Source organism: Melanostigma gelatinosum (assembly GCF_949748355.1).
Source record: "Melanostigma gelatinosum genome assembly, chromosome: 4".
Classification (NCBI taxonomy): domain Eukaryota; kingdom Metazoa; phylum Chordata; class Actinopteri; order Perciformes; family Zoarcidae; genus Melanostigma; species Melanostigma gelatinosum.
This window is the reverse complement of record NC_136637.1, coordinates 2,385,050-2,412,040: the sequence shown is the minus strand read 5'-3', so window position 1 is coordinate 2,412,040 and position 26,991 is coordinate 2,385,050. Positions and strand designations below refer to the sequence as shown.

At 43.3% G+C, this 26,991-nt stretch overlaps 1 protein-coding gene across 1 annotated transcript in view; it reads right to left on the bottom strand.

Annotated features, from left to right (window-relative positions):
- mcf2l2 (MCF.2 cell line derived transforming sequence-like 2) overlaps positions 1–26,991 on the bottom strand; it is a 161,021-nt gene that overhangs the window by 50,410 nt on the left and 83,620 nt on the right. The window contains exons 16-23 of the mRNA XM_079267930.1: positions 23,447–23,513; positions 21,868–21,983; positions 14,275–14,344; positions 13,165–13,257; positions 12,962–13,054; positions 12,040–12,162; positions 8,186–8,266; positions 1,229–1,369 (exon numbers count right to left, since the gene is read on the bottom strand). Of these exons, the coding sequence (XP_079124056.1) occupies positions 1,229–1,369; positions 8,186–8,266; positions 12,040–12,162; positions 12,962–13,054; positions 13,165–13,257; positions 14,275–14,344; positions 21,868–21,983; positions 23,447–23,513 (784 nt within the window). The remainder of the gene's footprint in view (positions 1–1,228; positions 1,370–8,185; positions 8,267–12,039; positions 12,163–12,961; positions 13,055–13,164; positions 13,258–14,274; positions 14,345–21,867; positions 21,984–23,446; positions 23,514–26,991) is intronic.

Below are 26,991 nucleotides of genomic sequence, written 5' to 3'. Positions count from 1 at the left end.
CATCTTGCAAAAGAGATTTTTAATCTCAATGGGACTACCTGGTTAAATAAAGGTTTTTAAAAAAACATTTAAAGATATATATTTTTTTATTCAAACATATTGTTCGGTTCGTCATGCATACCGAACCGTGAGCCTCGTACCGAACGGTTCAATACGAATACGCGTATTGTTACACCCCTAATATATATGTACACTTTTTCTTTTGGATATATATTTATACTTATATTGTATATACTGTAGCTGTTAAATGTTGATACCTACATCTGTTCTACTTTTTTGCTGCCCTTTTTATTCTTCATATATATTTTTTTGTTGTTTATTGTAAATTGTGTTTGTACATTGAGAGCGGAGTGGAAACCGGAGTCAAATTCCATTTATGCGTAAGCATACATGGCCAATAAAGCTGATTCTGATTCTGATTCTGGCCCCTAGTGGCCAAAAATAGATCCATGCAGCTCTGATGTTTAGAACTTCAACATCTGATCCATCAAGATGATAACATGTAATATATGAATTTGCACATAATACTACAACAATTAAAACAACATGATTACGTTCACTGAAATGCCCTGTCTTGTCAAAGAGGCTTGGTAATGTCTCTGTGAGCTGCTTTCTTCCCTTGAACTCCACCTCGCTGGTTTACTCATCCTGTTGACAAGAGTCATCAAAAGACCTCACGTTTTATCTCAGCAATACAGCATGATGTTCATTTAGTACATTATGGTCCATTTAGAGTCACACAGACCATAAAGCAGGGGATGCTTTAGGGCGGGGCTACACAGTGATTGACATGTCTCTACCACGGCGTTGTCCGGCCTGGGAGTTGTCTTTGATTTTGTTTGAGAACTTAAAATCTTTCATAGTCTGTTTTCACTTCATGAAAGATAACTGTAACATTTTGGTCGCCTAAAAATGTTGTTCAGCATTCAGTCGTTCTTTGCTCCTCCCTCTCGTGTCAATTCTGGTTGCAAAAAATACAAGATGGTGACGGCCAAAATAGCGAACTCAAGGCTTCAAAACTGTAGTCCACAAGCCAATGGCTGCCGTCACGATGACTTTGTCCTCTTCTTATGTATATTCTGTGTACACTACACCATATCTACACCAACTCAGGGAAGTTCAATCAAGACAGACTACAGTGAGGTCTTCATCACTTTGCCACACACAGAGGTGTGACATCAACCAAACAAAACGGACAGCTGGAGAAAGAAGATCATCTGTGTCTGACCTTGAGCGAGAGTTTGAAGCTGTAGGACGGGGTCTTCTCGTGTCCATCCGTGGTCTCCTCTCGCTTCTTACAGAACAGCATCATCTTGTCATACAGGAACAGGTGCCTCTGCATGGGCTTAAACCTGGCCAAGTCCTTCACCTGAAACCAGGAGATTAGTTCTTTTATCAGTATGTCCATTAATAATTGCACTGTTCAACTTTCATATTCAGGTTGATACATCGTTTTGTTTTCAAATGAAGTGTGGTAAGAAACAACTGAGAACTGGTGAATAATCCTGGTATTGCTACCAATTGTGTTTCTCCAGACTAACGCCATATTGATCATAAACCCTCTTGCTTCCTGTGTGTTTGTCTGTTATGCATCTCTTCCCTTGCTGATGTTGGGAATGTAAAGGAGCGTGTTTGGGTTATCAGCATCGAAGAAACTAAATTCTTGACATCAATAGAATTATTGATGTAAGTAACAATTATTAATGATTATTAATAATAACGGGGCACCACCCTGCGAACAGGGACCAATAACCAAACGATAAAACTAAGTCTCATAATTAGTGTTCACTCACAATGTCAGTAGTCTGAGTACTATTACACATTCAGAGTGAAAGTGAAGGTTTAAGTTCGAGCACAGACCACATATACAGTTATTATCACAATACGCATGCACAAAGTAATCACAGACAGCTGCTCTTTAAAATATAACAGTTTATTATGTTCTAATACTAATGATCTAGTCAACTAATATCTAAACTAACAACAACTATACATTCATGAGCACGCTCTAAAATCTAAAATCAACAGACTATTGAAAAGAGGGGGGGGGGGGAGGTGTGTGTGTGTGTGTGTGTGTGTGTGTGTGTGTGTGTGTGTGTGTGTGTGTGTGTGTGTGTGTGTGTGAGCTAAAGGGGGGGGGAGCGAGGGAACAGCTCAGTGACGTGTGACGTAGTTGGGACGTGGTGACGTCTCTCATGCGTGAGACCCAAAATGGCGTAGAGCCACAGGAGACCCGGTGTCTACATGTGCTGGTAGCTGTTCCGCACGTAGCTAGATTAGCTCAAAGCTATATGTGTGTGTGAGTTAGTAAAAGGGAAAGGAACAAAACAAATGAAATAAAAACAGCGATTACGATCCTCTGCGCCGCGCGGGAGTACGGAAGGTTTCTCTCTCAGCCAGGGGAGCAAGAACAGCGACTCTTTGTCTCAGCCGGCGGTTTTGACCTCCTGAACTGATGAGGAGCAGCTTCGACCTCACTAGGCGGCTCGCTCAACACAGATCACAGTAGCATGGAATACACGCTACTTCTACACAACCCCTACGATCTCAGCGATCGTTAGTGTCGGCGATTATTAAGCATACACCTCGTTATAAAAATGAACAGTACTTTAAGCACACAAACAAGATAAAATAAACACAAATGAACTCTCTCTAACTCTGCCCAGACTCTATTTTGCCTTACGGTACGATTCAATCGTGGTGATTGAGGGGAGTCTTCTGGGGGGGGGTTTCTTCAGAGCTTCAGTGGGCTCGTGCAGCGGCGTCGGTAGGAGAGAATCGCTGTCGTCTGGATAAGGGAGTTTCGCGTCCTTATGGCCGGAGCAGACGAGGCGTTGGGTTGGAGAGTAGAAGCTCTCTGTCTCTCGTTCTGAAGAAGTCTGGCTTCTCCACTTCTGCAGGATTAAACGGGTTCGCTTCGTGGATGCGAACAAAGATAAAATAGACAGTTTGGTGAATTCGGCCAGCGAATATAAACTGTTAAACCTAGGATTTTGGTTAAAAAGAGGAGCAACGTTGGCGTGCTCCCTAGCTCGACGGAGGTCGAGGGGAAAAGCATTGAGGTGTGAGCTGCAGGCAGTTTTGTAGAACAGTGGCTGAACCACAGGGGTCCTGGTGCTGTCTTGGCTCTCGGCCAATGAGATTGCAGCGGTGCATTCAGGTGACTTCAGGAACCATAGTTTTTGGGCGGGGGAAATTCACACCCTAATGTGAAATTCCTTCAGAGGAGGTTTGCTCTCATCAAACCACAATCAGAATGAAACCTTTGCTTGCAAAAGGGAAGGCCTGATTCTCTTTGTCCACAGCACATGTTGAAGCCATATGATCAGATCCCAACATCCCCCCTTTGGCCTGAAGAGTGAGGTGCTGGCTACGGTCTTTAGGGCAAACCAAGGACTGACGGCTTCCATGTTGTTATGTGGGAGTTCGCAGGTAGGACCCAAACGCAAGACCACAGGAGACAGAAGTTACTATGAACAGGTTTTATTTCGAATGTGTGAAGGTGTGGAGCCCGTGGTCCGACACCAGAGTGGCAGAGCGACGGTGTGAGGCCCGTGGCTCGACACCGGAGGGCTGGCAGCTTGACGGCGAGAGTAGTGCGTGTCACACAAGGAGGGCAGAGCGGCGGAGTGTAATCCGTACACACAAGGAGGGCAGAGGACGCCACGGGGTCGAGCCACGGGCCTCCTACCATCGCTCTGCCACTCTGGTGTCGGACCACGGGCTCCACACCTTCACACATTCGCAATAAAACCTGTTCATAGTAACTTCTGTCTCCTGTGGTCTTGCGTTTGGGTCCTACCTGCGAACTCCCACATAACACATGTGGTGTCATACAGTCCATGTAGTTCTGAGAGCACAAAAGGTTAAACAGTCCATGTAGTTTTGGGAAGAAAGGGATGGTTTAACAGTCAGTGTTCATCGTTCATAGAGGCTCAAGATGTCTGGGCAGACACTAAGCCGGCATCTGGGCAGATGACTAACTAACTACATTAAACATATACACAAATCATAGGTAAGCAAGGCATTATTTCTAATACACTCAATTGCTACATCATGATCTTGTGATAACGTCTGCACTGTAGCATAGTGTGTGAAAAACAAAAACAAAATGAAAGCAGAGAAATGAAAACAAACAAAACAAAATGGAAAGGTGGTTAGGTAGGTTAGTGTGATGGTTGTGTCATGGTCTACCTAACTCTAGATTTGGATTTACCTATCACCCCCCTGGGTCTGCTGGGATGGCCCAACGGACCGGTTCCTGTCCTCTAGAGGTGTGTACCAAAAAACCCTTTTTCATTTTACAGTTTGGTTGTACATAATGGCGAGCTCGCAGCTCTTCCGAGTCGAATAGCGGTAGTTGTCGGGACCCTTTTCGCGTGGGTTTCAACTTCGGCTGTCGAATGGTTGGACGGGCCAGATCTCGTGCTTGCTGGGCGGTCAAATCTGCACTCTTATTATTCACCGCGCAAGGTTGTGAAATGGGGGCCAATTGTTCTGGGGTACCCAGGGTGTCCCCTGTTCCGTTGCAGGCTGGTTGACTGCAAGGGAGAGGTCAGAGTGTCGTGCGTCTTTGTTCTGAGCGTTTTTCAACGAATAAAGGGAAGACTTCTGGTTTGGGACATGGTTTTGGGTGGCAGATTTTGGCGGTTGTAAGCATACAGGCGGACTGGGTGGACGAGAGTCAGGAGCAGGCTCTGGGAGGGGCATTGGCATCGGTTGTCTATGTTCCTGGGTGACGGCGACTTGTCCGTCTGGAACTGGCCCACGGCTGGCAAGGTTTAGTGGCTTCGGGTCGTCCACCGGTGTCTGGACTGTGGTAAAGCGCTTAACCGCCTTCGTCACACGTTGGTGTCTAAGACTCTTGGTCTCTGGGTCTAAACTTGCTCTGTCAGAGTGGGTTTGGGACTTAAGATTTAATTTGAACCTAATTCTCTTTTTAGGGTGAAATCTCTTCTGATGCCATAACTCGTGATTTTCTGGATCAAAGCATTCTATGTCGTTCGCAAGAGACTCAATTCGATCGATACGCAGACCCTGCGCGCGGAGAGGGCCTGGATTATCAGAGTGGTCTGGATTAGCATAGTCATTTGAGATGACATAGCGGTGAGGACGACTAACCTCTCGACGTGTGGGGGAGGGGCTCTGTTTCAGGTGCATGCATGGACTACACGGGACGTTTTGTTCACCTGTGGATGTGTGTTTGGAACCACTAATGCCACTCGGGGCCTGGGAGTAGCCCTCCCTCCTTCTGTCACAAAGCAAAGGGGGGGGATGAGACACCTGGATCAAGCACGCGAGCAGCCTGGGGTGCTCGGTCGCTGTCCCTGGTGGTGTGATGAAGAACTACACCACTAGACGCTGCTAAGCTCTTAGCAGTGGTCTTCAAGGTGACTGTAGTGGCTTGGCCACTCAGTCGAGCCTCATCAAGCCTTTGGGCTTGTCTGACTATGTCAGGGAGGAGGCCTATCATGGGGTCAGGGATTGCGACAGCAATACTTGCCTGACCCCCCTGAGGTTCTTCATGCCGGGTCTTAGTGCTTCTCTGAGCAGCCTGGAGCTGTGCACTCAGGGTGTTACTCTCCAAAACTTTAGAGGTTTTTGCTTTGGGGACCATAATGAGCTTAATAGCTCTTCTGCAGCTGGTCTTCAATGTGACTGTAGTGGCTTGTCCACTCAGTCGAGGCTCATCAAGCCTTTGGGGCAGGGCTCGTTTGACTATGTCAGGGAGGAGGCCTATCATGGGGTCAGAGATTGCGACAGCAATACTTACCTGACCCCCCTGAGGTTCTTCATGCCAGGTCTTAGTGCTTCTCTGAGCAGCCTGGAGTTGTGCACTCAGGGTGTTACTCTCTAAAACTGTAGAGGTTTTCGCTTTGGGGACCATGACGAGCTTAATAGGTTTTCTGCAGCTGGGCCAGCTCTGTTCGAGCGACCTGGGCTTCTTGTGGCAGGGCAGTTGTGTCCTGCTGCACAACATGGTAGCGACTGAGGGGGCCAGCAACTGCATCTTGTAATGCAGGGTTGTCTGGCTCCTGTTGAGCTTCATGCTCCTAACCTGGGTTTCTGGTTGCATGCTTTACTTTTAGTAAGTGGCGACACCCAGTGGTGTTATTTACTTAATGCGAGCAAAGGGGGGGGTTTCTTCAGAGGGGGGGGCGTCTTCTGGGGGGGGGTTTCTTCAGAGCTTCAGTGGGCTCGTGCAGCGGCGTCGGTAGGAGAGAATCGCTGTCGTCTGGATAAGGGAGTTTCGCGTCCTTATGGCCGGAGCAGACGAGGCGTTGGGTTGGAGAGTAGAAGCTCTCTGTCTCTCGTTCTGAAGAAGTCTGGCTTCTCCACTTCTGCAGGATTAAACGGGTTCGCTTCGTGGATGCGAACAAAGATAAAATAGACAGTTTGGTGAATTCGGCCAGCGAATATAAACTGTTAAACCTAGGATTTTGGTTAAAAAGAGGAGCAACGTTGGCGTGCTCCCTAGCTCGACGGAGGTCGAGGGGAAAAAGCATTGAGGTGTGAGCTGCAGGTCGTTTTGTAGAACAGTGGCTGAACCACAGGGGTCCTGGTGCTGTCTTGGCTCTCGGCCAATGAGATTGCAGCGGTGCATTCAGGTGACTTCAGGAACCATAGTTTTTGGGCGGGGGAAATTCACACCCTAATGTGAAATTCCTTCAGAGGAGGTTTGCTCTCATCAAACCACAATCAGGATGAAACCTTTGCTTGCAAAAGGGAAGGCCTAACTTTCTTTGTTCCACAGCACATGTCGAAGCCATATGATCAGATCCCAACACTGAAGAGGATACATGTTCCACAACAGATGGTCTTCTTTCACCATCAGCAAATGCAACAACTACTGCAGTCCCCATTTACATTCACTGCAGACGCATCTGCATTCTTTTTCCCTGTTTCCTTTGATAAATATAAAATATAAATATAAAAACTCGATGGTTTTAAATGAATGTTTAAACCCATTTACTACAAATGACATCTCAGATTTCAACGAATCAATTCTCAAACCTGCTCTTCTCTTGAGGACTTTTCCACAAGCTCCAGGCTCTTTTTCCTTTTCAGCTGATTTATATACAATATGAAAATATATTAGCACTCTCTCTAAGTCTTGTGTGGTTGAATCCATCCAACCAACCATCCAATCATCCATCAATCCATAATTTCAACCATCCATCCATCCATTGCTAAAACCATCCATCCAACCAACCATCCATCCACCTATTAAACCCTTCATCCATCCATCCATCCATCATTTCAATCATAGATAATTTCAACTGTCCATCCAACCCTTTATCCATCCATCCATCATTTCAACCATCCATCCAACCCTTCATTTATCGAACCATCCATTCATCCAACCATGCATTCATCCAACCATGCATCATTTCAACCATCCATCTATCCATCCAACCCTTCATCCACCCAACCATCCATTCAGCCAACCATGTGTTCATCCAACCATCCACCCAACCATCCATCCATCCAACTATCCAACCCTTCATCCATCCATCATTTCAACCATCCCTCCATCCAACCCACCAACCCTCCATCCATCTATTAAACCCTTCATCCATCATTTCAATCATAGATCATTTCAACTGTCCATCCAACCCTTTATCCATCCATCATTTCAACCATCCATCCAACCCTTCATCCATCCAACCATCCATCATTTCAACCATCCATCCAACCCTTCATCCATCCAACCATCCATCATTTCAACCATCCATCCATCCAACCCTTCATCCATCCAACCATCCAACCCTTCATCCATCCAACCATCCATCATTTCAACCATCCATCCATCCCTTCATCCATCCAACCATCCATCATTTCAACCATCCATCCATCGAACCCACCATCCATCATTTCAATCACCCATCCAACCCTTCATCCAACCAACCATCCATCATTTCAACCACCCATCCATCCAACCCTTCATCCAACCAACCATCCATCATTTCAACCACCCAATCCATCCAACCCTTTATCCATCCAACCATCCAACCCTTCATCCATCCATCCATCTATTGAATGGTTGAAAAAACTAAAAGCAGCTAAAACTTGCAGAATAAATGTATTCTATTTGACTCATGTCAAAAAGGCAGGCATGGTTTGTATTAACTACTTCTGGTAACATAGAGACAGTAACACCGTCCACTGGATTGTGGGGTCGTACCTTGCTGTGGCCTTTCTTGTGGTCAGTCCACACATTAAAGGATCCCTGCATCAGCAGCTTCCCCAGTTCACTCAGGTTCCCCTGTGAACATCAACACACAGACAGTCAGACATTTAGAGCACCACTCAGTACAGTCATAGCACTTTGCTTCCAACGCTTCTACCTGTAAACTCTTATTTGAGTACCGTTGTCAAATTCTACAAGCTGTAATGCACATTAACCCAATTTTGTAAATAAAAAAAGTATTTTCACAGCCAAGCATAACCAGAACCATAGCTTGTACCTTGCTAATAGCTATGATAGCTAATATATATCTTACACACACACACAATCCATGACCACACAGATTGCATATGTACAGAAGAGCTAATGTAAGAAACGGTCCACATGTGTTTTGGAGTACATCTGGTCCTTGAAGCCAATTCGAATAATTTTAAAGATTATTCTAAAGATTCTTAAAACTTGTTTTTTCACAGGGATCGATCATTTCATTTTATTATTATCTATTCGAATTAGTATGATTATAACACTCCTATAACACTCAAGGTGTTTCTGCAGATTGTTATAACACCTGTAATGGAACAAATTAAATCATCCATCTCCGACTGTCACATTGATTTGACTGCCTCCTATATACAGGAAGTCACGGATAGCTTAAAAAATGATTTTGCCACTTGTGATGTGGATGTCCATTCAGTGTTGATGGTAAATGTAGTCCATTGAAGCAATACATTCATAATTGTGAGCTATATGAATCCAGAAAGCTGAGTCCTACTGTGAAATCCTTTGTATTTCATGCATCCAGTGCTGTCGGAGGAAGAACTACAATCTACTCATCTCTGCATCTCTCTGGGTAGCCAGCGGTGTCATGCTCTAGATCAGGGGTGTCAAACTCATTTTCACTCTGGGGCCACATCAGCATCACGGTCGCCCTCAAAGGGCCGGTTGTAAATGTAACCACTCCTAACATATTTAGTTTAGTTTCCCGGGATATCTGTGACTTCCACAACACGTACTAAGCAGAAATAGAGGTTATTTTTTCCATGGTTAATGGCGGACAGTTGAACGGCTTTCAGGGCGATAAGCCCCGCCCCCTCTCCGACGCGTCCAGTGCGAATGAACACAAATAGCCCCCGGTGAGACCGGCGGCGCGAATGGCTCAACTCAACGTTTTTTTATACTCAAACATCTCCGCTCGATGTGAACTTTGAATTGGAACAGTACTTGGGCTGAGACTGATGACGTTTCACAAGTAGTACGAAGTAAGAAGTACGCATGTTGAGAAAGGCACGATCACTTGTTGGAAATCCTCTTTATGGGCTGTTGCATCTCCTGTCCACCTGTTGTGATCGTTTTAATGTCGGCACACAGACAACATGCTATCTCATCACTTCGACTTTCTATCTCATAATTTCGACCATGGGGATATTTTTATTTTCACATCTAACTTTTAATTTTTGTAAAAAAAATAATAATAATAAAAATAATTTTTTTTTTTTTTTTTTTTTTTTTGCTGGCGGATTCGCGGGCCACATAAAATGACGTGGCGGGCCGGATGCGGCCCGCCACGTATGTTTGACACCCCTGCTCTAGATGCAAAACAGAGCTTCCGAAACCCGTTCCATTGTGTAAATAAAGTTTAAAGAAAACATATTCTTATACTGAGGACGTTATTGACGAGGACACATCCTACAGTGTTTTGGATATTCAGCCATATATATTGAAGCAGAGGAGAGAAGAGGCGGCTGCAGCAGCAATGGGATTAAATAGCCGACGGGGAACCTCCAGATCTTTAGCTGCCGAGTGCAAACACTTTCACACTGGTTCAGACAACAAAAACTCTTTACATCAGCAACTCAGCTACACTATGTTCTGGCTTGGGGCCAGGAGCTCGAGCTCAATGCATCCTGGTATATGTAGGCACTGCCGGCACGGCTCCATGAGCAAGAGAACTCAGCTTTCTAAATCAATACAGCACGTATTGAGAAGTATATTGCTTCAATGGACTACATTTACCATCATACTAATGTTGCAGAATTTTCCATTTAAGTGAGTTGTGTTTGGCATCTTACTTCATGTGGACACATTCCCTCTTTATTTGTGTCACAATGCAGCTCAGATATCTTCTCCCTTTTTGGGCCCCTTAGTACCACTACCGACACCGCTTAGTTCGTTAGAATTCATTTTGCTGAATTTCTGACACCTGGTCTGTGTGAAGTTGTTGTTCACAAACGGTGTAGAACTTTTATAGCAGCCTTTTATAACACATCCTTGGCATTGATTATGCTCACAACCAAACCTCATGAACGAGCAGCTGCTCATGAGCAGGAAGAATGAATCAAGTCTTATTAAGAAATCAAAGACCATTAAGAACGTTTGTTCCAATCAATTGTTTGAGCTATCCTCACAGAAAAAAGGAAATTCAGATAGGTATACTAAAATGTTCCATAAAAACATTGTCTTATATTCAGACCAATGGGTGAAATAGTGACAATACCTCATTCCATTTGATCTCAACAGTGGACCACATAGCATGTTACAATGAGCATTGCTACAGTGGGATGAGCTGCATAAACAAAGTGTCCGTTTGCTTTCAGAGAGTCCCCTTCTGGCATAAAACGACCGGACCAGGATCCAGCCAGTTGCTTCAATTTTTATTTCTTTCTAGGAATAAAATTCTCAACTTTGTCAGATGCTAAAGATTTAAATCTGCTTCCATCAAACCTTAACTGGCGTCCACCGTCTGCAGGACGTCCTGTATAACATCACTGACTGTGTGATGGTGTCACTCTACTTTAAACTAATGAATATTATACAGTTAAAATCAGTCCGTTTTTCTAACTCAATATGAATTAAAGTTTATAATGTATGTATGTATTGTCTTTATTATAATTTATTATATTGTCTTACCTTATCTCACTGACTTTTTATTTATTATTTATTTTAAAAATAAGAACATTTGTCCCCGGCATTTGTCCCCGGCAAATGATGAATGCCATAATCAGAAACACTATTTACTATGGTCATAATATTCATTGATGAACAACAATACCATGATTGTGATCTTATGATCCTTTTCTAGTATTACAGATTCTGAGTTGTAAATGCTTATGATTTGCTGTTATACTCAAGCTAACCTCTAGTATTGAATAATACAATATTGAATCACAAAAAAATCAACTTTTGTTTTGCTTCTTTGTATTTATTCGTTATTCGATTTTTTCAATTTCAAAGTCATGAATCCAGAGACGTTTACCCAAAGTAGATTATTCGACGTCTTAGAATAAGCTGCATCTCTACTGCATTTGTTATGTTTGGAGACTGTCTTCTCAAAAATAATCACACATTTAGGGATTCCAGCAAGTGACCCAAAAGTGCATCTGTTTACCCATGATTGCAAACTTTGTTGTGTGTTTGGTTGGTAAATAATTTGGAGCTGAGTTTAGGTGGTGTGGACAGACCAAACGAGGCTGTGCTCTCAAAACTCTTCATACAATCAATTTCAAACCCTGGTCAACTAATCCATGTTTGGATTGAGCTGTTAGCAGCACGGCTAATAATGCAGTGGATCATTGAAAAGAGAGTGAAATACTACTTGAAATCAAGTCAAACAGCTCTGGAACTAAACAATGGTCTACTTTCAACTTATCTAAATAAAAAACATATCAGTTGACAGAACTAGTCTTTTTAATTTTGGAACACATAACATAGAAGTTTAACGAAAAAAAACAACCGCAGTTAAACTGATTTGACATAACCAGCCGGTCAAACAGCCCTATTTATCAAGTTTTCTCAACTTGTTCCTCTTTGCACATGATGATGATGGCGATGATGAATGAATCCCACTCACTGACCTCAAAGCCAGTGATGGCTATCTGGTGCATAGAGTCATTGACAGACTTGATGATGTCCAGCATGGTGGATAAAGCCTCCTCCAACTCAGCCGTCCCCTCACCCTTACTGCACTTCAACATCTCCTGGAAGACAGGAAGGGGTCAGAAAAAGACTGGTTAATTACTCTTTGCCGCCACTCTGCCCTGTGCTCATGCGGCAGTTACCGTAGTGCCCACCCCCAGGCGAGGACTGTTAGCTCCGTCAGCACTGTTAGCATTGTTAGCACTGCTGGCCGCCGGCTCAGCCGCTGCCATGTTGAGTGAGAGCCGTGTGAAGGCAAAAGGCATACCCCGAATTCTGTATTGAGCGACTTCAACATTTAATCTCGTGGTACAAATGATATGTGGTACCTTCAGACTGCATATTCATAAAAAAAGGGCTGTTAACAAAATCTACTTAATATTAATAATTTCAAAACTTTTTTGTTCTGGAGTGCCTCGGTAGTCCAATGGCTGCAGTGCATGCAACGGAACCTGGGACCCCTGCTGCATGTGTAGCATACCTCTCTCTCCCTCGCTCGCCCCCAAAAAATGTACTTGAAAATAACTAAAAAAACTGGATTAAAGTTCAGAACTTTGACCTCTAAACGCCAAGACGGGGGTGTAGATGTGTATAACTCGGGGTCCCTGAAAGACTACACCCTCATTGTGGCTCCAAGCTCAAAAAGAGCTTTTAGGAACTCCTGTGGGGGATTACATGCAGCAGGTTGAGCTAAATGCCCTGTTATTCATTTACTGAAATATTAGTCGAACATAATCTGGATCATTTTTAATGAGATCTCGTAGCTAATCAAAGAAGCGTCTCAACCAAAAAGCAAGCAAGTGGGCTTCAGAGCTCCCTACAGCTGACAGCACTAAGTGTTGTGGGTTCTGAGCTGGTTACCTTGAGCATGAGTTGGTATTTGGTGATCCTCTGGACGGGCTTCAGCAGGTAAGCATCCAGAGACAGTTTGTGGTCCAGTTTCTTCCGGCATTCCTGTTGTCACAAACACCAACCATTGTCCATCAGGAGGGGACACAAGACAAATCTTCAAAACATAGTGTTAAAGCTGCATGTTCATGTGTGTGTGTGTGTGTGTGTGTTACCTGAAAGAAGAGGCTGTCTCCACACTGCCTCCAGAGGACTTCAGAGCGGGGTTTGTTCTGACAGTACTTCTCATACACCTGCAGCTCTTCTTTCTGACAACACAAAGACATGTCTGAGTGAAGACAGTAGATCAACTCTTGTCAGTTTCTGCTCAATTTTAGCTGTTGCTGGAATACTAAGTCTGTCAATTTGGCACATCACTGGCTGGTCAACGTCATCTCCTCATGCATTAAAGGAGCCCACCATCACGAGACAAACCCTATTCAACCCTGTCTACAAATTATTCATTTGCTTTGCCAAATCTATGTTGAAGGAAACATACTGTAACCGCTGCCTAGATTACGGTCACTGGCAATTTTCTTTTTCTCAAATCCAAAGATTTGGGGTTGAACGGTTGGTTATACAAAGCAAAGGACTTAATCCAGTACCAAAGTGTCTCATACAAAAGCGACAAAAAGGTTTGTTTGGCGATGCCCAAAACAACATAGATGACCGTTGGATGGTATCAGCTGGTCAATAAATACAGGTCGATATATATATTATATAGTTGTGACGTCACAACCGTACAGAAATCCTGACGGCTCGTTTAAAGGCACAGTGCATGAATACAGGCTGTGTGTATTTCTCCATGGATTGAGCATGTTTGATACTTTCACAGTATTCATGTAGCACTTAGCCATGAAAATCTCAGTGCTCGCTGCTGCTTCCTCGTCTGGCTGCATTTGGGTTCATTCTCTGTTTCCCTTCTCTGACAATCGGGACAACTTTAGTCCATTGAAGCAGGGGCCTGCACTGAACTGGGTTCCTTCTACACCCTGGAGAATATGTTGACCCATCCCCCAGACTGCCTGTCTGGAACAGTCTAAATGAATACATTTGATGAATAAAAAAAGGAACTAGAGACCGGATATAAAAGGACCCAAGAAAATACATATACACAGAAATATAGAAATATATACATTGCAAGTAAAAGTACAGATGAAGTATCAGTAAAATGTACTTGAAGTACTAAAAGTTTTTAAAAAGTATTTATTATTCAGCAGTAAAAGTGTAAATTAACAAAATACAAATACTCATGTAACATACAATTACACGACTACGGAACTCACCCTTTTCAGAAAACAGGTTCCCACCAGCTCTGGTTTCTCTGCACAGTTCTCCAGCTCCCTCAGAAATGTACTGCAGGTCAGTTGTGAACAAACAGAATGAGAACACACACTGTCATTTGTTCTTTGTCAGCCTGGAAGCCAACTTACTAACGTGAGTAAGCAGCTTTTGGCTTCAATAACTTGGACATTCCTTCAGTACAGTTGCTGTGGTCATTCATTTGGATCTGCTTGGGTAAGTTGGCCTTTAACTCTACTCATTTCATCTAAGAAGAATATGCTACTCATCATGGTGTGTGTTTTTGGAGCTGCCTCATATAGCATTCATAGCGTTACCTTCCGATAATAAATGCGCTGTACTTCGTAGACAACCCATGAAATCAATTTGTATGTAATCCACCTAATCATGAACCAGGAAGTGTAACAGGTGGATGGGTTGAACAAAACACATCTTTCATCAAGAGACTGCTGTTTGTGCCACCTGAAACGCAAAGTTAACGTTGATTTATTTGCATGTAACTTCTGTACTTGTAACGGCACTTCTGTAGTTATTCTAACCCAAACCAAGAGCTTCTCCTAAACGGGACAAACTAGTTTTGTTGCCTTAACCTAACTAAGTAGTTTCCTATGAAAACAGAAGTTTATTTTGAAAAGACTGTATGCAAATAATGAGCAGAATGAAAGTATGATGATCAGTTCAGTGACTAAAAGTATTATCTTCTAATCCATCATTTTATCCCAACTCTAAGGAAGTGTAACACTAAATCACTGGAGTACTCCTTTAAAAATGGTGGGCCCACAACAAGTGAGGTTTTGGCCCCTTGAAATGTAAAAACAAAGGAGTTTAAAGAAGAAGAGTTTAGAGAAGAGGAGTTTGAAAAAGAGTACAGAATCCTAGGCAGTCCAATGACGGCTCCACCTCACACTTTTACCAGTTACTGTGAAGCAGTGGTGGGCCGTCAGGGCCTTCAAAACCTTCTCTGCTGGCCTAAACAGAACCACAAAGTTATATCTATTTTATAATTTAATCATTTTTCTTAAATACACTACATGTATTATAATTAATAAAAATAGTTTTCCCATTATCTTATGTTCTCATTGCACAGCTACTGTCTTCCTCAGTTGCTCTGCTTCCAGTGCAGCTTGTTTTAAGGAGAGTTTTTATCCAATCAGATCTCACCTCTGTGTCTCTAGGTAGAACAGAGCCAGAGGCCTGCAGACTCACAAGTGAATCCATGTGCACTTTAAGCGAATGGGGACGATATTGTTGATTGTCATATTCTTCAACCAATCAGATCTTTAGTTTGACATGTTGGGCGTATTCTTTGACGTGCCAGAGCCTGCTAGCTGGCCTACAAGTACGTGATTGGTCAGTGAGCTAGGCTGACATGTTTGGCAGTGACAATCCCAAAATCTGCTGCCTCTGTGGAGCGGACATTTTCAGCCTCAAACGCATTAAAACATATTCAAGAAATACAACTGGGGAGGCTCGACTGTCTTCACTGGCGTCCATGAATGGAGAAGGACTTCTTACTGGAACTAAAACACACGGATGTACTGAACAACCGTGAGATTAAATTCTTTGTTAACAAAGAAAGGAGGATGGACTTTGTCTTTAAATGTCAGGATCCAGGATCCCTGTCTGACCTGTTCGGTGTTACCTCTGTTTCCCCTGATCTCCGCTCCTCATGTGTTCTGTCATTGTTATTGTGTGCCATGTGCTCTCCGTTTGTCCTCTGCCTCCAGACGCCTCCCATGGCCACACCCGTAAGTGTGCACAGCTGAGGACACTCCAGCCGATCACCTCCTGCTGCCTGACACACCAGACTCAGGGCCCACTAATGAGTCTCCTGTCACTACATAAGCTCTGGCCCTGCAGTCTGGGGTTGTCAGGTCGTACCGTCTTTCACCCGCGTCAACCCCGTGGCGTCCTCTGCCCTCCTTGTGTTTACGGATTACACGCTGCCGCTCTTCCCTCCTTGTGTGACACGGACTACTCTCGCCGTCAAGCTGCCAGCCCTCCGGTGTCGAGCCACGGGACTCACACCGTCGATCTGCCACTCGGTTGTCGGACCACGGGCTCCACACCTTCACACAGTCTCAATAAAACCTGTTAAAAGTAACTTCTGTCTCCTGTGGTCTTGCGTTTGGGTCCTACCTGTGAACTCCCACATAACATTAAATAGTGAACAGCAGCTCTGGTAAGTTAAATGCTTTTGTTTTTACATCTGCAGTAGCTTTAATATGCTTGTTTGCATATTATTATTTGTACAACTTGTTTTTATGAAGATGGATTTTGTTTGGTTTTATATGTAATAGGAACTATTGTTATGTCCAATGTTGCTCTGGGGACATATTTAGTCGGTGCCAGTGTTGGCAACTTGGCGACTCTCTCGCTAAATCTGGCAACTTTCTGAACCCTCATGGAGACTTTTTTTGTCAAAAGCTACGAGCGACAAATCTATCGACTTCTCTGGTGTTTTGACTCTGACGTTAAAGTATGTTCTGCACTGTCGTGAACGAGCAGCAGGTGCTGCCATGAGCCGCCCCAAAGCACTCACAGGCGGACTCTCTCACAGAAGCCTCGTGCAGCAGTCCCAGCTGCAGTCAGAGCAGAGAGGAGACGCTCTCGGCGTATTCTCTTCAGTTAGTGTATTTAGGTGTTTAGCTTCATTTTTACACTGTCAAGAAGAGTTGAGCTCACAGAGAAAGCCGCCTTGGATACATGCATACACGTTCAGGGGAAGACAGGATATAAAAACACGAAGCATATACTCAGAAATCAATAGTTAAAGTGTCTTCGAAAGATAAGGTTTATGATCAATAAATAACAAATGTTTAATGCATAGAGTGATTTAACAAATGTAAAAACTGATTATAATAATGTTCTGTGTACCGGAGCTGAGATGTGGAAAAGTGTGGAAAAGTGTGTCATAGTGTGTCAGCAGACAGAGTGAGTCAGGAACAGATGTTTTTGGGCGTAAGTTAGGAAAACAGTCATGGGACATGGAATTATGTTGCAAGAGATGACTCATAGAAGCAAAACGAAAAGTCTGGTACTTTCCAGAAACAAATGCACACACATAAGGGTGGGGTGAAGATCATGTGTTCAGGAAAGGTGGGGGGAGAACAGATAGCCCAAATCAAGGATAAAAGGAGACGCTTGCAAGCCCCAAACTGGGATTTCTACACGAGCCGTCCAGACGCTCTGAGAAGAAGATACGGACGATCGCAACTGAAGTATTCGAGGACTTCGTCTCACTTCACGGAAAGAAGACCGCTGTTCGTGGACAAAGAATTGAAAGACGGAGATTTTCCTCTCCCCACTGCTCGACTTTAACAACTGAACAACGGAGGAACGCCGCTGCCCTAGAAAGACTTTGTACAGATCCTTGTGGACTGTTGGCCGAACTCTGCTGCAGGAGGAGTCAGAGGTTCCGGCCGGACCATCGCTCCTAACAACTACAAAATAACCTTTTCATCGCACCTTTGGAAATCCAGCTCCAACCGAGCCGTCTCGGCATCTAAAACCAATGAGTATAACCTAAGAAGAAAATTAAAGTAACGAATCAAGTGTAGTGACATTTTATGTGAGCTGTAGCTTAACCCTTGCAAACTAACTAAATATAACCTGCTATAAATATCTAATCTGCATTTAAAGTAAAATTCTCAAGTGCATTTATTTGTTCAAAGTAGTAAAAGTACCTCGTGGCAGTAAAAAGTTAAATCAATTGTATGTCTAACAACTGAGTTCTGTAAGGTTATCCTAGAAGACCGAATCCACTTAACAATCCCTTACGGTTCTAGAAGTAATCCTAGCCATTAAAACCTAAACCTGGCATTTACCAAGAGCACGGATCCAGAAGAGGGAAGCTGCCATAACCGACGCGACTGGTAGGAGCGCCCGGGGTCAGGGTGGCCCCTCGGCCGAGTGCACTCAGACCGGAGGAAGCAGGGTAGACGTCGGGAGTAACGGCAGTTAGAAGAGCCAGGCGAGCTCCCTCGCAAGAACACCAGCTCGACAATCTTTTAATAGAGAGCTGAGTCAGTAAGTAGCCCTGTATCGGGCCAGAAGTATCCCAGGATCTAACAACACAAAACAAATAATAACCGTAGCTGTGTTTCAGCTGCAGGACAGCAGTGAAGGCCCAGGTATGAAATGCACAGCCCGCCACTGCTGTGTAGAGATGAGAGGAAGCGCTAACAAGTCGACAGGGAGACAGCTAGAAAGAGGCAAAACAGGAAGCAATAGAGAGAGGAAAGGAAGTGTACTCAAAAGAAAGTGCATGGAGAGAAAGGAGGAGCAACTCTTTGGTTCAGGGAGTCTGCAGTCTGCATGTGGTGTCTCTGAATGTGTCTGCTTGTTGACAGTTGCTTTGAATGACTATCTTGTCGGCACAGACACCTTTGTTCGTACGAGCACAAGTACACATGCTGTACAGTTTAAGTCTACAGAGTGGAGGTATGATTTCAGGAAGTAAACTCCTGCTCTACTACTCAAATGGGACCACAAAAGTCCCAAAAGGTCAATATTTCTGTATACAAAACTTAATTATTTGTTCTACTGTCTGTGCAAATCTGTAAGAAAGGCAAAGTGGATCAAATCCAACTTGTGAGCACAAATGAACTGCTAATTAAACTGCTCCCCTGAACAACAACGGGACAGCATGCTCTTCAAGCTTTGGATCCCTCAAGGCGCTGGAGTGGTGTGCCATGTCAGCCTGGTGTCCTGAAGATGACGTTGCCAATTAAGCTTTAAGGGAAATGTATTATTTACTATTTCTAATTAATAATACATTTCCCTTTTGTTTGTTTCTAATCAAATTCCGCAGAAGTCCGCATAGGGAGGAGGCAGATGTGGAAACCAATAGTCAGTGTTGACTTATTTAAATTTATATTAAATGTTTTACGTTACAGAATGTAACAGGATTGGACGAGGACAATAGTGTCAGCACAGCAATCAAAGACAGAGTCAGATCAGCTGTTACCAGGGTCTTTCATTAAGCAAACAGAAAAACGTAAAACTCTAGCTCAGTCAAGAGCACTGTTACAAAACTAGAACATTTAAAACTATCTCAGCCGGGCCGCTAGCCGATTTACCGGTTCCAACTAAATCCAACACCCTGGAGATCTTGGGCTCCTCTCTCAGCATGTGACACCAGATCAACTTCCCTGATTGTCCTTTGTTCACCTCCCCGATGAGGAGATCAGCTCCAGGTGTGTCTCTTCACACACCTGATCCCAACGCTCTCCTCTGGGAATGGGTGGAGCCCTCTGGCAGGACCGGAGGTGCCTCTAATGACCCGGCCCCTTTAGGCCCTTACAGTACATACCAACGTACTCATTTTAAGCTAAACTACAATGTTTTATTAAGTCAAACTCATTTTGTTGCCGAAACATAACCAAGTAATTTGTTTTTCTTTTGTTTCAATCCACAACGTTGACCACATGTTTGAAACTGCCCCGGTTGTGTCCTGTACCATGGCCCATGCACACTGCTTGAGTGTACGTTTGTAAAGAAGGAATCAATAGTGTGTGTCTGCTGAAATGTAGGCTAACAATGTTAGCATCCTCCGGTAAGTAGCTTATTACCTACAGTATTAAGCTAGCATAGGAGCATGGGCTCAGCCGTTTTGTTTTGGTATGACAGGGTGTTAGAAACAATCTCCTTCAGGAGCTTACAGCCCAGTCTCTACCTCACACAGCATTCTCATCACTTTGTCCTCATCCTCAAAGCCTTTTCTTTTGTCAAAGGAAAACATATTGTTTGAAAATACAAATAATGAATTTAACATGTATTTTTTTCTATAGCAAGCAGCCAAAATGATTATATTAGAACCAGTGATATTTAAATTACAATGTTAGTGATAATACTGTTAGGGAGCTGTGACGGGAATTATAAGGTTATAAAACCCAGAGTCTAATCAAAATGACTACGGTGTTGTTTATGGGTGCAACGGGAGAGTTCTGGAACAGAATTCCCTCAGGAAGAAGTGTTGTAGGATTGCAGCCGTAAACTGTCTCCTCTCTCAACCTGGCTGGACATTGGAGGGGGGGTCGGGTCTCGCTGGTGACCCACTATTTGTGGAACTCTCTCTGGTTGAGGGTAGGCTTCGACCTCAAATGGTTAAAGATAAGACTCTGGAACCTTTTCTCGAGTTTTTACAAATCCAAGGTTCCCATGTCGACACATTGGAGGGCCTCACAAGTTTGCACGTCAATAAGATTGAATTAATTTCACATGAAGTGATCAAATCATTGACTTAACTCAGGATTGAGTGGAGCCTTTCACTCTTGGGACTAAAAGTGTAGAGGGGCCCTCCGACTCTATGCCAACAAAGAGGATGGACAGTGAGCCAGCTATACCAGCACAGCCACGGCAGCTGATGGTGGAAACACTGTATCTGTGTGTAAAACATGATGATATTATCTGTGCTCAGGGGTGCTCACACAACACTTTGTTTGTATGAGACTTAAAGTCTGATGCTGCTCCCGCTACTTAAATAGTTCATGAAACAACAGCTTTTAATTTCACACAATTAAAGTAAAAATGAATTTTTACATTTTCTGTGTTGCATAGATTTAATGATATAGTTTACACTTTACTTAAAAGAAACACCAAGCACTTTGAGTAACTTATAATGACAATATAATTCATAACGATTATAATGCAATATAGAAAAGAATATAGTGTATTTGAACTATGATCCTTTATAATGTGTGATGATTATTGTTATAAAGCATTATGGATATTTATGAATGCAGTGCTATCAGCAGTTTATAACATTTTAGTCATGGGGGTCACAGAAAGTGATACCTGAAGTTGTTTGTGTTTTCTTTGTGTTGCAATCCAAACAGTACTGTAGCTACTCATTGCGTTTAACTTTTGGCCAAGAAGCAGAAAACAGATGATTTCAACCTGTGACCAACTGTTCTGTACAAATGATTATAGAATGTCTCCCGTAGCTGTGTAGCCTTCGCTGTGATAGGACCTGAATGACTCACTCTGGATAGAAGCGTCGGCTAAATGACTGTAATGTAATGTACTGTAAATTAACTCATAACTTCTTCAGATATCATGTACACAGAAAAGCCTTCACTTAAAACATCATTGTGAATTTAACACTGCTCTGATCAATGTTTGCATTCTGATGAACCTAATATACACTACAGACAGCCGTAGGCACGCAGCAGCTTAACCAATGACACAGCAGCAATAAGTGTGCCAGAGTGGTTTTTGTAAATGTTGAAGAGCCCTCTGATCTGCGCGTCAAATGACTGTTTGGCAGATTTATAGATTTGTATTCCCCTTCTGCATTCCACAAAGACCTGCTAGCGTCTGATTCGTTGCCGTCTCTTACTTGTTTAGAGTTTATTGCTGATGAACAATCAGAACAATGTCCTGAATATGTTGCTATGCATGTTGCCTCAATGGACGGAGTGAATTTACAGATCATTGTAGTACATTTTGATGTGTCGTAATTCAACTTTGTGTTTTTATCAGCATATTTATATCTGGTCATTCTTGTTTGCTACCGATATGATATAAGACACAGAGCAGAAGGCAGGACAATGTTCAAGATGCATCCCGCCTACCTGTTGTGGAATTCATATATCTCTGGCAGGTTGCCAAAGAGCACATCCCTTTTGTTGTCCAGCGACGGGGGGATGAGGTGGCTGAGCTCTGAGTTATCCAGCTCTGCAAAATAACCCTGAAAGAAGGAGGGTAGAAGAAGAAGAAGAGAAACAGAGATTCTTAACATCTGCCAATCTGCAGTGTCAAACTCTGGCCACAAATCGACACCTGTGGGTGATGAGAATGACTTATAGACCAACATACACTAACACGCATGCTGTGTGTCATGTGATCAATATAATGCAGAGTCAGAATCAATGCATTCCTGCATGTGTTAACCAACAGAACATTGATTGGACATATTCAACCCAGGAGATCATATGGAGTTCAAACACTGACAGGAGTCTGGAGGTTGAAGTCTTCTTTAAGGCAATCAATGCACTTATTGAACTCAGGGATGTACCAGTAGTCAAAATGCTATTTGATATCTGCACCAGCCCTCTCTATCGGATGGAATTTAAAGATTAGCTCTGGACTCAAAGCCCCTTTGGGAGTTTGGTTCGAGGGTCAGTGTGTGGGATTTAGTGGCATCTAGTGGTGAGGTCGCAGGTTACAACCAACTGAACACCAAGCGAGAACTACGGTGGCCTTCAGGTAACATTAAAACATGAAAGGCTCTCTTTAGAGCCAGTGTTTGGTTTGTCCGTTCTGGGCTACTGTACAAACATAGTGGAGTCCTTAAGGACGAGCTGCTCCCTATGTACTATGTAGGTATGAAGGACTCATTCTAAGCCAACGGAAATACTATAATTCTTAGTTTCAGGTCATTATACACCAATGAAAACATAGTTGTGAATATTATATTCCATGTCTGCTAATAAATCCCCCTAAACTCTACACACTGGCCCTTTAACAACAGCTATTTATTCAGTTTTTAATTAGATCTGTTAGCTTTAAGTATAAAATGACACGGACCACATTCAGCTAGATTCCATCAGGAATAGACTGTTAAACAGAAAACCTGTGGTACAAGTATGTTTGAAAGGCCATTGGGTTTACCAGGCAGTCTAAGTCTAAAGAACAGACACTAACAAGTTGCATTATGGGATGTATAGGATCCAGTGGTCATGGAGATGGACCCATATTTGGGACTAAAAGTTGTGATATCTCTGGCTCTGTCATGCTCATTTTGACCATGTTTCTTTTGATCCCCACACTACATCACAGAGACATTACAGTCACAAGACCAAACAGACAAGCCGTGAAAAGGCATCAGTTGAGCCAGACTATGTGGAGGTCAAGCCAAAAGTGAACACAAATGATTGATGAGATGATGAAGATTTACAGAGTTTCTCATCGCTGAAACTGAAGAAAGTTACGGAATATTAGCGATTAGCCAATGTCCAAGTGGTAATTTACTGGAATGGTCTTTTTTTTGCTCGAATTAAAGAGGCATGTTAAACATCCAACAACAGCATGAAGAGCAGAGAGTAAGGACTGAGACAAATCCAACTAAACAATAGAAGATCGCATCTGTTTTAATGTAAGTGAGCCGTGATGCAGTGTAGGACAATTCTGGAACCAGCAGAGATACTGTACCTCCATGATACTTTGCAGTTCCTCCACATACAGCCTCTCTGTTTCAATCAGCTCAGTCATGATGTGTCTGCAGAGAAAGAGCACAGAACGGGGGGATTTCTAACGCAAATCACAATGAAACCCTTCTGGCTGAATTTCCACCCAAACAAACAAACGAATAAATCAGTAACCATGAATTTAAGTGTCGGCACAGCAGCAATGACACCCTCTTTGAGAAGAGTGAGTCCCAACGGACAAATATGGCACCATTACCAGAGGAAATTGCACTTTGCTGTGGAAAGAGGAGAAGTAATGTGAACATCCTCATCCTTCCTTGTTCCAGTCATAGTCCAGTCCAGTTTATCTCACCACACATCTAAGTTCTGGCCTTTTAGCCAATACACTCTTACAGTTAGTGCAACTTAGGAATTTCAGATGAGCTGTGAGAGTCACTCAGGTTCACCACTCTTACCACCACTTCGTTTCAAATCGCTTTGTAATTACATCCTTGTATTCATGTTCAACAGGGACTTGTTGTTGAACACTGTGTGAGTCATCAGGAAACTGAATATTCATGTCTAACTTTTGAGAGTTGCTAAGTCGTATCCTCGTATATCCTCCCAAACAAACACATTTACACACAGCTGTGGTAGCCACAGACGCGCAGTAGTTCTGTTTATCCTGTCTGCTTGGAGGACGCGTTCCACACATGCACAGATCGCTACGCTACCATATGTAGCTTAGTGTCTGCTCAAACTAGTTCGTACATTCACAACAAATTGGCTGCACTTGGATGTCCACACAGAGCCTGTGCGTACACCCTCTGATGACGACATGTACTTAATGTGGACCCTGGCGTACTGCCTTTTAGTCATAGTAGCAGCAAGGCTCTAGGAACAGCACTGTCGGGGCGTCAGACCTGACGGAAAACACTTTTGGATGGATTGCTGTGCAATGTGGTACAGATATCCATGGTGCACACAGGATCAATTCGACATTGGTGGTTCTGTGACTTTTTCTCGAGTGCCAACCTTTCCTAATGCTGTAATGCAGAATCGGTCATTATGAATTTGTTACATCGCTCTGTTTGCGGTAGAACAACACGGCTTGAACTCTACTGAGACAAATGCTAATCTAGACTACTGTCTTTGTTGAGCTGGATTACCTGGTAACATTTACCTGGAATCCCCTTTGCAGAATGCGAGTTACCTTCGTCTTCAATCATTATGTTGACACTGTCCACATGCTCTGCTTTCTCATTTTACAGTACGATCTGAAGGCTTGGTGCAAGCTGAGTATATAAATAATTGGAACTGAGATCCTGGTATTTGCCCAGGAACTCTGAGTACAAATATATATATTATAGTATTTGTCAAAGTCCAAGCCAAGACAAAACTGATGACATCATCAGGGGTCTCTATTCAATTTTGGAGAGCAGAGACAAAAAAAGACATGATACAACCCGAGTAGAACTCCTCGTGATGAGCAAACTGTATTCAAAGTGGAGGCGACACCTGCATTATTAGCTCATTTTGAGGCCCTGTCTTGTGGAGGAGCCCCAAATGAAAGTGATCCATGTGAAAATCCACCCAGTGAGGAAGAAAGCTTGTGAATGAGACTTTTTTTTGTCAAAAACTAGTTTTAAAGCCTTTATCATTTTCCATAAAGCAAAATCAACCCGAACAAAGCAAATATGGACATCCAGTAATGGTCCTTCACTTGCTATCACAAGCCCACAGAGATGTGGCAAAAGGCTGTTTGATGTACACTACAATTCTAGCGGTCAATAAAGCTCGAAGCAAATGCATCAGACCCTCCCATCTGTCATATCAGAGCACGATGCAGAGCACGATGATAAGAAGTACAGTACATGTATTCTGTTCCCTCGGCTCAAACATACAGAGGGAAAGTTTGCTTCGTTGCACATTGGCTTACATTCAAAGCTGCTCATTTACAAGTGAAGCGAGGTTTGTAATAACAGGCTTATGACTATATAGATAGCTGTTGAGAATTCCAGGTCCTGTAAGTTAAATGCTTTCAGGTGAACTCCTCTGCATTGCCTGCTGTAGTGCAGAATAATCTGTTATTTAAATGTTAAATAACAATGTGGTAAAATCATAAATCTTTGAACTCAACCTTTTATAATCAGTACTGCAACTGATCAGTGATCAGTGCGGTAGCCTGTTATATTTTCAATCGTGTTGTGAAATTTGAAACGATACCCAGCCCTAGCTCCCACATGATAATATGTGGACTACTACTACTACTACTGCGTCTCATACAGACACTGATGGGTGCTTGGTACATCGCATCAGGTGCAGAGGACCGCTCTGTATTTGTTGAGTTGGGAAAAAGAATGGGTTGGATTGGCCGAGTCCCGGGACACAACAATCCCAAAGATGCCTCGTTAATGATCAAATATTTTCTCTGTCTCCTTGAGAGAATGAGAAAGTGGGTTTCAGTTTGTGATAGTTGGGTGTCACGGTTTAGGCTTTGCCTGTGTTCATGTGTCTCTGTGTCTGTCTGTGTGTGTTCCCCTGATTACACTCATCCTACTCACCTGCCCAGTCCACCCAGCTGCCTTCAATCTCCTCATCACCCCACACATATATACTCCCCTGCTTTCCCTGTTCTGGTTGTCAGATCGTCCTTGTTCGTGCCAGTCTTGTGTCTCCCTCGTGTTTGCTCCTGGTTAGTACCTTTGCCTATTTGTGTTTTTGGATATTTTTGCCCGCTCTGTTGGAGTCGCTTTAAGTTAGTTTTTGACCTTTTTCCAGTAAAGATCCCGAAGTTTAAACTTCACATCGTGTCTGCGATTGAGTCTCGGATCTGCCCCTCGGGCGTGACAGTTGGGAATGGTTTGTGTGTCTGTTCGGGGTTAGGAGAGGTAACAGTACAGTATGTGGGGGTGCCCAGTCCCAGTTCAGGAAATAAGCAATTTGTGAGTTAGTCAGCTATTTACTTAGTTAGTTAACTCCTGCTCAGTGCCATTGTCAGTTCCTGCAGAAGGGTTACATTCAGTTTGGTGGTCAGTACTGGCTAACTTTAGTGTGTGTGTGTCCTGTTTACGACCTGTTTACGACCTGTTTACGACCTGTTTACGACCTGTTTACGACCTGTTTACGACCTGTTTACGACCTGTTTACGACCTGTTTACGACCTGTTTACGACCTGTTTACGTACTTACTTTGTGAGGACAAAGTCCATGTCCTCACAAGTCGCGCACTGTAGAGGCACTTATCAACACGTAACTAACATCCTCCCGCGTTTTCTCCGCATGTCTCAATAACTCTATTTTACCAGAATTCTAGTGTATGCCAGTGTGTGCCCCCAGTGTATCATTTCCATTTTCACTTTTCTTTTTCTTTTTTTATTTTCCCGCGAATGTGTATCAGTGTGTCGTCAATGATTGGCTAGTATTAGGCAGACTCTGGTCATTGGCTGTACTCTAATTCAATCACACACTCTGATCAGTGATTGGCTGTTCTCGAAGTCAGTCAGGGAGATGCTGGTCAGTGATTGGCTTCAGAACCTGCGGTCAGGTTTCGCCCTGACGCTGAAGAAAT